Below are 13,051 nucleotides of genomic sequence, written 5' to 3' on the forward strand. Positions count from 1 at the left end.
AATATAGCACAGACACAAGAGGGGGAAAAAGTATTTGGATTTATTTGTTTTGGATAGTACAACAGCCGTGAGTGAGGGATGAATGGAAAGAGCAATGATGTTACTACCGGTGCATAGAACAGCCCACCTCACCTTCTCCAAAGGCGTCTGCCACTTTAGCCAATGGGCTTTGAAATATCTCTTTGGCAAATTTGAGAGACTATCATCCTGGATTGCATCTTCTTCAAATTCTCTATACAAAAATACTCGCAATGTTTTCTCTTCTTGCAGAACTTCAAAGGCAAGGAAAGAGGAAACTGAATTGGCACTTGGAGCTACAGGAGGATAGAGAGGGGGGAGTGAGCTGCCGATACAGCAGTAGTAATTCAAGTCAAGCTACCTGCTACATGTTGATATAGGATTCATACAATTGTCCTATTTTGAATGTCTTTTTTTCTTTCCCTTATCACCTCATACCCGATTCATTCAGCACTAACATAACAGATGCATAATGGATGAGACCAAGACCTAGATGTAGAAAAGATGCGAAAATGATAACTGACATTCAACATTTATAACTGGCATGTTGATACTGACACCACTCAACAGTGGTGACACATCTAAGTCCCTTTTAAAGTCATTCTACTTATGATCAAATTTATTTAAAAAAAATCCCAACTAAATCTATAAACGGCACGTGGACACTAATGGGGGAATCTCATTGTTCAGCTGATTCGTTGCAGACTGTGGACACGAAGAGCAACGTGGGGAACACAAAGTGTTTCAGAAAGGTGTGGAGAGCTGTGGGTTGTCGTTAAGTAGAGTGAGTGGTGGAGAATATGGTAGTGGTAACATCCTGGTTTTCTGTATTATGTTGCCATTAACATTAAATCCACAAAGTCCCACAGTGGTGATTTGTATGCAACCTTGATAACGTGACAAATTAGGATGAAGCACCTCCAGCTCCACCATCATCACCAGCCATAACTTTTCATTGAAGTCAAATATTTTGTTTGAAAATCCATTGTAGTTGCTTATGTAACAATCATCAAGCACTGTTTTCTGGCACCAACAATGAGAGCCGTAACAGTCTTAAGTTGCCAGAAAATGCCAGATGGTAAGCAGATGGACAAAGGCAGCCAATGAGAGGAGCAGCTATGTCTGTCATTTCACTTTTTTTTTCCTTTTTTTGGGGGGATTATTTTTATAATTCACAAATTAAAAGAACTGTAAGGTCACGAAAACGAACTGATGCCGCATTTAGCAAATAAATACTGCATGTCAAAACTATTTCTATTTCTGCAGACAATAACACTTCGCTTTCTTCAGGTTGCCATCCGTGCAGCTATTGCTCTTTCTTCATAAAAAATAAATAAAATAATAATAATAGTGTGCAAATCATTCGGGGTACTTCACTATAATATGAGGCACTGTCTCAGAAAGGGTCACCAGGGTCAGATGCCCCAAAGGTCGATTAAAAAATAAAACTCTGTAAAACATCTAGATATAATAATGCTGCTTTTTCTGTGTTGAGAAGAACCTGGAATCGACCTTCTCTCATCGTGGTGGCAGGGCACTCTCAGTCTTTTGGATTATCGTCACTGTTCCCTGTGGGACACAAGAGATTGGAAATAGAAGGTAAAAATATTATATTTATTTATTTACCAACTTCATAACAAAAACAAATTAACCAGAAATGCCCTAGATCTACTTTTTCTTTGTGCCAAACGTATAATAAGCCACATCCCTGCAAATATTTTAGCACTTAAATTTTTAGATTTTATGAATCTTTAAATCCACTTCGTCTTTCAGCTGTTTATATTAGCTGCAAGTGGATCTTTGCTTCCAACATTACAATGGAAGCTATCTTTCAATAGTTACATTACAAAGTAGGACCAGTATTATAAACTGAGGTGACGTTTGGTGGAGTGTCACAATTTTAGAAAAACTTTTACTACTACAAGTTGGACTACAAGGCATTTTTACCTTTTGCTGAGCTCATCTGGGAGTCGCAAACATGTGTGATAGAGAATCGTGACACCATAAAACGATTAAGTGCTACAGCGGCTGGTTTAGGTGCCTCGGGACTGTTGGAGAGAGAAGTGGGTGTTAATGCAGGCTCAAGTGTGGTGACAGGTGAGGATGGACAGGGCTCAAAGGACAGGTCATCTTCCAATTCGCAGTTCCCACCTGAATGCACACAGAAAGTCATAATCACTTCGTTAAATGCAGTGTGAAAAAAAGTTAGGCTTAATTCTTTGCAACATATTGCATCCTCACCCTCTTCTGATTTGTTTCCATCTGTTTGTTTAGAAACACAGGGTGATTCACATGACTGAACTTCAAGTTCAGGGTCAGGTTGGGGCTGCTGGTCAAAGTTTTTTGTCTCTGATGTTTCCTCTCCACTCGACTCTACTTCTGTTGAGAAGGAATAGTCGGCCAGCTCTCCTGTGGGGCTCTCCTGGAAGGCATAAAAACCAATTAAGTGATTTAATTTAATATAATAATCTCCCCAGTTTGTACAACGTTGACCTATTAAAATATTGTACCTGGTCAAAAAGGAACACTGTGACATCATCAAAAAAAGACACCGCTTTTTTCTTCCTCTCCAACTCCTCACAGAAGGATTCGGTGAGCAGGCCGGGCATCTTCAGGAGGCTGCGGAGGTGTCTAGCTCTGCTGCAGTCACTCACCACCACCGGCACTGCGGTGAAATCCTCCTCACTCTCCTCACTGTCTTCATCTTGAATGTTGTAGGTCCTCAGCTCTTCATCAGACTCGCTATCATCCGAGTCATCTTCATCCTCTGCCTCCTCCAGTGGAGCTCTTACATCTTCTCCACAAAGCTCCAGCAATGATGAGGAAGTGGACAGGTCAAGAGGACCATTGGATTCTCCACACAAACTGTCTTGTGAGTCACATTCCTCTGCGTCTATGTCCTCAAATTCTTCCTCATTTATTCTCGCACCATCCCTTCTGTCGTCTGTCTCCTCGTTGACATGACTGAATTCGGGTAGCTCCTCCTCCTCTGTGGATCCATCACCATTTTCATTTTCTTTGGGGGACTCGTCATTGTCGTTGTTGGTTATGATGGAGCCAGTATGCAATGACTGGAAATTGGAGCAGTCTTCTTCTCTCCTGCTCCCCTCTTCCTGGGCATCCGGGACAGTGGAATTTGGCTCAGATCCAATGGCGGGGTTAAGCTCTGTGGAAGGTTCGTCTCCTGAGTGCTCTGTCTCCAACCCAAGATCATCATCTGCAGGGGCGGACTCTTTGGTGAGGCAGCCACCCATCTGTGGAGGAAACGGTGACAGCATAGACAACCCAGGGGTGGGAAGAGAATGGGGTGAACTATTGTCAGCCTCTGAGAGATTCACCAAAAGACAATTTTTGATGTGTCTCAGATTTGTTAAAGTTTCCCCATTGGCAAACTTCTTTTCTACAGCATGATTATTTCCTAAAAAGCTTGGTTTCTCAGCAGGGGGGTGACAGTTACGTGGACCTGCAAAGAACTTACTGCCGTCCTCTTGGGGACTCCTCTCTTCATAGTCAGAAAAATAGGCTGAGTCCCTGTAGGGGTTCTTCTCGGTAAGACTTTTTAACTGTACCTCTGAGTTGCTTGTGGAAGTGCAGACCCCTTGTCCTAAACCCACCTGCAAAACAAGCTCGGATTCTCCGCCCAGCCTAGGGCTCCTCTCACCACCCAGGGGATCTCCAAGCTCTTTAAAAATAAACTCTGGAGATTCGTTGTTCTCTGTGTCATAGCCGCTATCAAGCGATTTGGGCAGGACTGGGATATTGAAGGGATCAGGGCTTAACGGGCTTGCCATTGATGAAAACAGGTTGTTGGTGTCTACAGAGTCACCAGCTGCCTCTGGCTTCTTCTGCGGGCTGAGCTCTTCCTCCTCTATCTCAGCATAGTCTAGGTTGAAGTCGGCAAAGATCCCTGAAGTAATATCTGTAATGTCATCTTCTTCCTCACTGTAGTCACCAAGTTCAACCAGGCATATGCTGGAGTCTCTTACCCCAACTCCACTATCTAATGTTCTGCTTCTCTCAGGTGTCTCTGCATAGTTTAGCTTCTTGTCGCTCAGATCAAAAGATACTCCTGTCGAAATGCCCTCCCAGATCTTACTTCTCTGCTTATCTGACAGTTGTCCTGCTTGACTAGCCTGAGGCTTCCTAAAAGAGGATGGTGATTTTATGTGGCTTGCCTCAGGTATCATTTCAGAATACGTTCTCTCTCCATTAAGAAATGATTGTGTTTCATATTTTCCACCCTCTCTATCTCTGGTATTTATTCTTGCATCTGTGAGAGAATCGGTACTTTGCACATTATCTGCAGTTATGTTCCTTTCCACTTGAAAGGCATCTTCCTCTTTTTCTTGGTGGCATAAGTGAATGTATGAGCCTAAATCAGTTGGTTTGCTACAACTATTACAGTCAGATCCTCGTCCTCCTCCTTCTGAGGCACCACAAGACCTGGAGCTGTGGAAGGTTCTGGTGGTGGCTTTGGTTAAAGACCATAATTCTGTTGTGGTTGACTGACCGGTATACTGCAGATCCAGATAGCTGTCACTTCCACTGCCTGTCTGCCTTGTGTCAAAGCTCAGGCTGTTATTGTTTGCAGAATGATTTGAGATCCAGTTTGTGGCCTCTCCGTCGGAGAAAAGGTCATCCTCGATTTCTCCACTTCTCTGTTGACCCAAAAGCACGCCGTCAGCAGTTCCTGCATCAATTCCGATGTGGTTAACAATAGATAGTCTCTTTCTAAGATGACCTACCATATTATGGCAACTTTCATTAACTGTGCTATGATTTGTGTTTGCTTCAAGGTAGGGATCACAGAACCCTAAGCTGGGGCTACTGACTGCTTGTGATAAACTGCGTGGGTTCTCTAACTGCTCCTTAGACTCTGCTGGCCTTTCTGCAGAGTCATTGAGATTGGCCGAAAGGCAATTTTGGGAGTGGCCTAATTGTGGGGGGCTGGTGCTGTATATGTGTCTGAGCAGTGGTTCCTTGGTTAGTTGGTTAGTGGGACTTGAATCAGAGTCATAGGCAGTGGATTTGATGTTATCAGCAGTTGACCAGTATGCGCTGGGCTGTGCTGTGATTGAACAAGTTTCACTCTCAGATAACAATCTACTGTCACTGACTTCTAATCCTGGGCTGTAGTCCACAATGCTGTCATCCAGGTTAATGTTACACTCTACTGGTTCCTCTATGCGAATGTAGTACTCACTGCTGACTGAGGGGCTGTGGGCACTCAATACTGGAACCACACTCGGGTGTTGGGGTTCATAATAGGATGGGGACATGCTTGAGGTAAGGCTATCAGTCTTGCAGCCCCCTGTGGTGCTTCCCTTGCTTGAATAGTAGATATCCTGGTAGTGTGGGTTCCCTTGGCCCAGTGGACCACTGGTGGAGGAGGAGCAGTAGGGTTGCTCAGCTCGGGCCTGCTCCCATTTGTATTCAAAGTTGAGACCATGGCTGGTCTCTGTGACAGTCAGTAGGTCATCACCCGTGTCAGAGTGGAAGCTGTCAGAGAAGTGCTCCAAGAGGGGGAAGGAGGATGAAGCAGAGGAGGCCAGCTCCACTGCTTGAGTTTGGTCTGTATTAGGGGCATCAGCTGAGGCTGGTGTAGGGGTTAGAACTAGAGCTGTGGATGTAGCTGTGTGAGAGGTGCTGCCAAGCAAATTGGGTCTCAAGGCATTCCAGCGTTGCTCAAAGTCTTCCTCAGCTTCACTGGAGCCTTTGGCACACAAGTATGTGACCAGAAGGTGTACTTCCTCACTGCTGGGTCTCAGCTCTGGCTGCAGCCAGCAGAACTGCATTACCTCGTACCTGAACGGAGAAGAGGGACAGAAAAAACCACACACACTTTAAGCTGGAAAATTCAGAAGCAACATTTTAAAAAAAAAGGTAATATAAGGAGAACTTGAAAGTCAGCACTTTATAGCAACACCTAGCACTTATTTACTGCACTGGTCAATAGCATATACAGCATAGTATATGAAGGAGGTGCAGTGGAGATGCTGACACAGTTAGAAGATGTTTATGCTTTTCCTTGTGCATCTATGTGGCTTCTCAGTGTTTGTACCAAATAGTTTAATTCCTTAGGGAGCAATTTTGAAATACAAAATAAATAAAAAACAATATCTGGCAGGCTTCCCAGGTAAAGATGAATGAGGTGATTCAGATCTGGTCGATGCCAAGGGATCATAAAGAATAGGGAGAGTATTGATCATCTGCCCTTGGTAGCAAAGACAAATGTTGCTACAATGGACTTGCATCAAAATAAATAAAAAAAGATATAAAGCGGATGAAGATGGATGGATGGATGGATAAAACAGGAAACATAAGGTTGTTAGAAACTCATTGGTCAGTTTGAACTGAAGGCTTACCAGCATCTAGAATCTATTTTGTGTGGCATCACTAATGTATAAGCTACTAGTCTTTTCTGAGTGTCAGTATTCACTGTATGTACAGTGGGTTCTCCGGAGTGTAGTTATGTGTGGATATCTTACCAGCGGTCAGCCAAGGGGAACTGGAGCTGGGGTTTGGGTAGTTTAAGCTGCTGTTCCTTCACAGCATATGTCAAGACCTGTCTGTCAGAGTAGTGTCTATACGGCTGGTTTCCCAGCTCAAACAACTCCCACAAAGTCACCCCAAATGACCTGAAACACACAAAGAAATCTTTTAGGTTGGTCAATTCACATATTCCGGATAGAAAAACGTTCCAAACAAACTGTTCAAGTCATTCGGTAACCCTTCAGATGGCTTGCCTTAAGTATGTGTAAACTCAAACTGTAGCTTCGATAATCTGCAATAAAAGCTTCCATTTCTCTCCCTTTACATAACTCACCATATGTTGCTGCTTTTAGTTTGGTCAACAACCAACAGGTTTCCATGGACCTCGTCTATGAGTTCAGGTGCAATCCAGCGCAGGGGTACCCAAATCTGGTCTTGTGTTATATAATAGTCATCCTACAGAATTAAAAAAAAAAAGATATATTGAGTACTAGGAGCATTACTAGCAGTCTTTAAAAATTACAGACATTTCAAAAAACTGACCTTGTACCGACTGTGAGAAAGTCCATAGTCTCCAATCTTAACTGACATTTCTGATGTTAGCAGGCAGTTTCGCAAGGCCAGATCACTGTTGAAAATAAAAAACAACCAACCCCCCCAAAAACTGTTAAATAGAGATTTCTAAAACAATGCCACTTTTATTCAGAAAGACGCACTATGTGCAACAATGTAGCTGTTATTGTTGTCACCTAATTAACTCTCTGTCCATGTGTGTGTTATGGTGAGGGGGCTTTGTCTAAGCCTGTTCCTTAATAATTTAACTTTTTGGTATTTTCATGTTTAAAAAAATGTTTCTCTTGTGATCCGATCTAGTTTAAAAAATTGCAGCTGAAGTATCTTGAGAAGAGTCTGGGGTGATTTTTCTTTTAACCTGCAGCACTTCTTTTTTTTACTGCAACATACAGTAACGTTGTCAGTTAAAATTCAGTGATAAATGACAGAATTATGCAATTAGAGTAACATACATATCACCTAAGTGCGTAAACACACTCACAAATAAGTCAGTAAGTGGAATCTCACCTCCTCCACAATGGGAGCTTTCAGCCTGGCAGTCACTAATTGGTTGCTATGGCCACCACCACTGCATGGATGGTGGAGTGAGCGCGAGAGGGGCTCGCCCCCAGCAACAAAATCACTGATGCTGGAGTTTGTGACAACTACTCAGGCAGCACCAGGATGTTGTTGCCAGGAGAGACCAACAGGTGGCGCACAAACCATTCAAGTAGACTCTTCCTATTAAAGCTCAAGTTGCAGAAGGTAAAGGAGCGGGACTGACACACATACCTGTGGATGAAGTTGTTTTTGTGAAGGTGCAGAAGCCCTGAAGCAATGTCACATGCCATTCTCTGGAGGATCAACGGGTCAGGTGTCTCAGAATCAGCTACTTGACAGCTGTGGAGGTAACTCTTCAGATCACCCTAAGAGGGGAAAAATATGAGAACATGAGACACACTGACTTTTCTTTAATTCTGCAAACAAAACTAAGCAAAACTAGAAATTAAATATATATATATGAAGGACTGAACAAACAAAGTTGGTCATTAAAATGTGTCTTACCATAGGGCAAAACTCCATGACCAACAGAAAAGGAGTAACCTCTGTACATTGTGCCAAGCACTGCAGGAGGGCAGGGTGCTGGAGGGTTCTGTGAGACAATTTTAGAAGGTATGATTTTGCAAAGATCATACCGGTAACAAAATAAAAACATGTGTGGAGTTTGTGAAGTTTGACAAAACTGACCGGTATGGTTGGACCTCTTCAAGAAATTGCATCTGGTCCTGGACACTGGCACTGGCCTTCAGCTCCTTCACCACCACCTGGGTGGTGCTGAGGCCTGCATTGACCTCGCCCAGCAGAACCTGCAAGATTTAGCCAGCATCGATAAACTGTAGATTTAGAAACCAAAGTAAACATATAGCAGGAATGGAAATAGTGTGCGAAACAATCCAGGAAGCGAGGTAAATTGTAGGGAATCTAATGTGGCTGTGTATTTCAACTCTTCTCCTGTGGAATAAACTCCCTGATCGAATTAGCCTCACTGGAGCATTCAATATAAGAGTAGAACAGTTTTTAGAAACCAGTTATTATAGTAAGGAAACTGCTGTTTAAACTAGAATATTGAAAAAGTAATATTGAGTGCAAAGGTGTTTTGAATCTCTCTATCTAAAAACTGACTGTGTGTATGCTTTCAGGACTAAATAAAAGTTTTACCTTGCCAAACCAGCCATTTCCAATCTCCTTCAGATAGAGCAGACTGTGGCGTCCAAGGTCTGATGATTTCAGCAGTTGGACTGGAAAAGAGCAATAAGAAAGACATACAGTAAGATTACTCTCAGACAGGAAGAAAATGACGGCTTTAGCATCAAAGAAGTGACTAAGAGAAAAGAAATCTTACAAGAACAATTTTCAACGCACTGAACAAGGTAAACAAAGAAAAAATCAAAAGTTAAGAATGCTCTCTGCAGAAACAAAAAGAAGTTGAGCTCCACAGCAGAGAAAAAGAAAACTGAAAACACCGATAAGGCAAAAATACAGAAACCTCTCTGAGCAAAACAATTTCCTAACTAAAATACCACATTTACTGAAGAGAACTTGCCTGAAGCCAAATAAATGTTTTACTTTCCATATAAATTAAATTGTCCTTTAAGAACAAAGAATTTTTTTGTCACGACACAAATTGCAGAAACACCATAATTCTACAAATCATCCATCTTGTGCACAAAATCAAATACCTCCATGGATCCTCATATTTTAAGTATGAAGATGTTGAAAGGAAGATGATGATGGAGCAGCGGAGCGGCCAGCCACTCTGAGCACCGTCACAGGGACTGAGTCTGAGTCCCAGGCTGAGATGAAGTACTGGTTCAGAGTGTGAGAACCAAGAGCCCGTGGCCCCGGCCCCAGCCCCAGGCGACTTAGCCTCATTGTGTGTATGTGAGAAGGAGCCCACGGTCACAGTGTGTGTGTGAGAGCCTCGGCAGGATTTAACCCTCCGAGCCCTTGCACAGCTGAACAAGCTCACCGCGTTGCCTCTCCCCGTCTCCACCGAGCTCATCCTCCAACTGGGACACATACAAAAACACATACTGTCCTCATCTAAAGCTCTCCAGCTGTCGAGTAAATGCCGAAATCCCTGGTTCCTATATAGGCTATACTTCCAGCTACAGTAAACAGAAGAGCAGACAATCTTTAAGTCCGATCTACTGAACCAAAAAAAAAAAAAAGATGAGATGAGATTTCTGCCCCGGCCACCAAGATCTTCTGGTCATGTATCCCGCCTGATGTGACTGTCACGTATGTTGGTTATGTGCCGTTTGACACGCCACCTCTATGTGCAGCTTCAAGACATCCAGTAGTGACATAAGGTCCACATAATGCCCCCCTATCCCCCAGAACAGCAGCATTCCTCAGCCAAACATGACACAAACACTGCTCTGTCTGATGCAAAAAAAGACCTCTGTCATACGCATTCACCACCCCTATCTCTCTGCTCTTAGGTCCTGGTGCATGCCACCACCCTTCCCCTGTCTTTCCTCATTCTGTCACAGACCCCTCACTGTATTCTCCTCATAATGCCAGTCCTCCGCTTGTGCGTTCCATGGACGTTTTAGCCAGGCCTTATGCTCCCCCACTGCCCAGCCGGTTTAAAACAGGCCCATTGTTTGGTTCGCTCACTCACACACACACACTCACAGTGTCTCCTGGTACCCAGTGCACCAAACACACACTTGCAGACACACACATCCAAAAAAAGTGGCACACAAGGCCCATTCTCCACTGGAACGCTGGACAGAGGTTGTGTCACAGTGATAACAGAACAACACTTCTCCACCCCAGCCTCCAAGCCTCCACTACCCCTGCTCGACAGAGCGACAGAGAGAGAGAGAAATTAAGAAGTCATATTATTCCAAATGTGGAATTTATGAGCGTGAGTGTGCATTCCTGTCCTACTAATGACATTTCTTGAAAAGATGCAACTGGGAATACATGCTAACACTTTAAACATGGACTTTGAGTCGGCTTTAAGCTTCTATAGGGAGTCTGAAAGCTTGATATGATCTCTTGAACAAAAGATTAGAGCAACAAGTGGAAAAGAAAAACTCTCAGATGGTTAAAGGCTGTGTGTTCAAACTGATATATGGGTTCATATAGAAAATATTATCCATGGTCGGTGTATAAAGTATACTACTGGTATTTTCTTACCAGTAATGAGGACGATTCATTCATCCCGTGCATGCTAGTGTGAGGGTAGGCAGTTTATGACATATGAAGGAGCTTCTGATGATTATCTATAGGTAACAAAAAGCGTAAAACACCTTCTATTCAGAAAAAACATAAATATCAACTTTAAAGGAAATATACATTCTGTGTATCTTCAGTGCTTAATCGTGTGAAATATACATGTAAAAAAGTAAATCCAATAGTACAAAAGGTTCAACTATTTATAAAGAGGAATGAGTCATAGAGCGTTCTCCCTCTGAATCACTGGAAGGAGTCAATATCACTCTTTTTACGATCTCGCCTTTCGCCATTTACCCATTCCTCACCCTGCAACACCTGGACCAATCATACAGCAGTAGCTATGGGGGAAAGAGGCGAGAATAGTGATTGGCTGTGAGCCTGAGGCTGCCTTGTCCAATCATTGCTGGCGCTTACATCCTGGGATGCTGAGCAGCAACTCACCTCCCTTCTGGCTGAGCACAGTGCAGCGCGCACAGCCAGTGAGTCATACAGGGTGAGGCACTTTGAGCACCCAGGATCTGACTTGCACTGAGATCGACAAATATAAACACGTCACATCAAGGCGAAAGCACACTTGAACATCCCGCGTCTGAGGTAGAATGTCGTGAAATAACACAAATATAGAATTACGAGAATAATATGAAACACCGTTCTAACATAAGATGACAAAAACAGAAAAAAACTAACCGCATTTATGTGCTGGAACATGGATTTAACCCTCATTTTATTGCCTGGGTTCCATGCAGATCACAGAGCAGTAATTTTTGACATATCTCACTTTTTCTCATATTTTCATGACTTTTTTAGGCAATTTGTTCCTAATGATTCCATGTCCCTGTTTTCTATTTTTGCTGTAATTAGTGCTTTTTCAAATGACATATGTTCTGGGGTCTCAGAAGACCCCAATTACACCTAAGCAGTTTTTTAAAAATAGAACTATTTATTCAGTCAATGTTTGCCATGAGTCCCAAATGGGAGTATCACACAGTTTTAACAGAGGCGGAGGCACTCTAGCAGAGATTTTAAAGAAGAAAAACTCAGATGTCATTGCCAGACTGAAACTTATCAGAACTTTGGAGACATCGCCATCTACATGTCTACTTTAGACAGATAGATGCCCTGGTCCTGCCACCTATGAAAAGGAGGCTGATACTGTTGCATTGCAAGCCTCAATCTGAGCAGCAATGACCCCCCCTGGGCAAAACTCCATCTGCTGATGTGACTGTGAAATGCTAGGCTGGAAAATCTAAAAGGTGTTATCTTTGCTGCTGAAATATAGACAGGAAAGCAGAAACTGTTTGCTGCCCCTGTCACATGCCAACATGCCCTGAGCAAAGCATGAGGCTAATTGGGTGCTACAGTGTAACTGCCTGGATTTTGTGTTTGTTTTTTGCTAGTTCCAGTCACTGTTCAACTGCAGTTAGAGTTGGTTTACATTTCCAGCAATCAGTCAGACTTGCTTCAGTGGGTGTTGGTCGATTCTGTTCAGGGACAGAATTTCGGGTGCAGCTGGGGGTGGGGAAGTGTCAGGTTCAGTGGTCTCAGGATCTCGTTTCTGTTTTTCGCAAATTATGTGGTTTTGCTGGCTTCATTGAGCCATCACCTTTGAGTTCATTCTGGGGCTCTTTGCAGCCAAGTGTGAAGTGGCTGGGATGAGAATTAGAAGCTCCAAGTCTAAGGCCATAGTTCTCAGCTGGAAAAGGGTGGAATGCCCACTCCAGTTCAGAACAAGCTGCTGCCCCAAGTATAGGACTTTAAGGTATCTTAGCGTTTGTTCACAAATGAAGAGAGAGTGAAGCAGGAGACTGACAGATGGATACGTGACATCTTTGCAGACACTGAGCATGTAAGTGAATCTGTCAGTTTAATGGTCAGTGTAAGTTCCTACATTCTCCTATGGTCATGAGCTCTGGGCAGTGACTGAAAGAAAAAGATCACGGATGAGGGAAATGTAAATGAATTTTCTCTCGGGGCTGTCTGGGCTCATTGTTAGAGATAGGGTGAGGAGTTTGGTCATTTAGGAGGGGCTCAAAGTAGAGCTGCTAGTCCTTCACATCGAAAGAAGACAGTTGAGGTGATTTGGACACCTGACCAGGATGCCTTGTAAGTGAAGTGGTTTTGAAGTAAAACTAAGTCACATCAAAATTAAGCGATTTAAGCAATCATCATTAATTTGCTATTATATTTGCCTCTTGGAGTAAATTGCAGGGGTTTTGTTTTTTGTTGGGGTTTTTTCGTC

General features: G+C 43.2%; 1 protein-coding gene across 1 annotated transcript in view; it reads right to left on the reverse strand.

Moving 5' to 3' along the window:
* Positions 1-26: 26 nt before the first annotated feature.
* The window catches only part of aatka (apoptosis-associated tyrosine kinase a), a 30,676-nt gene continuing 17,651 nt past the window's right edge, over positions 27-13,051 (reverse strand). The window contains exons 5-15 of the mRNA XM_039610658.1: positions 8,782-8,861; positions 8,311-8,429; positions 8,128-8,215; positions 7,855-7,988; positions 7,054-7,138; positions 6,845-6,966; positions 6,507-6,656; positions 2,529-5,823; positions 2,260-2,440; positions 1,966-2,169; positions 27-1,587 (exon numbers count right to left, since the gene is read on the reverse strand). Of these exons, the coding sequence (XP_039466592.1) occupies positions 1,559-1,587; positions 1,966-2,169; positions 2,260-2,440; positions 2,529-5,823; positions 6,507-6,656; positions 6,845-6,966; positions 7,054-7,138; positions 7,855-7,988; positions 8,128-8,215; positions 8,311-8,429; positions 8,782-8,861 (4,487 nt within the window). The 3' untranslated portion in view covers positions 27-1,558. The remainder of the gene's footprint in view (positions 1,588-1,965; positions 2,170-2,259; positions 2,441-2,528; positions 5,824-6,506; positions 6,657-6,844; positions 6,967-7,053; positions 7,139-7,854; positions 7,989-8,127; positions 8,216-8,310; positions 8,430-8,781; positions 8,862-13,051) is intronic.

This window comes from Oreochromis aureus, linkage group 4 (genome assembly GCF_013358895.1).
Source record: "Oreochromis aureus strain Israel breed Guangdong linkage group 4, ZZ_aureus, whole genome shotgun sequence".
Classification (NCBI taxonomy): domain Eukaryota; kingdom Metazoa; phylum Chordata; class Actinopteri; order Cichliformes; family Cichlidae; genus Oreochromis; species Oreochromis aureus.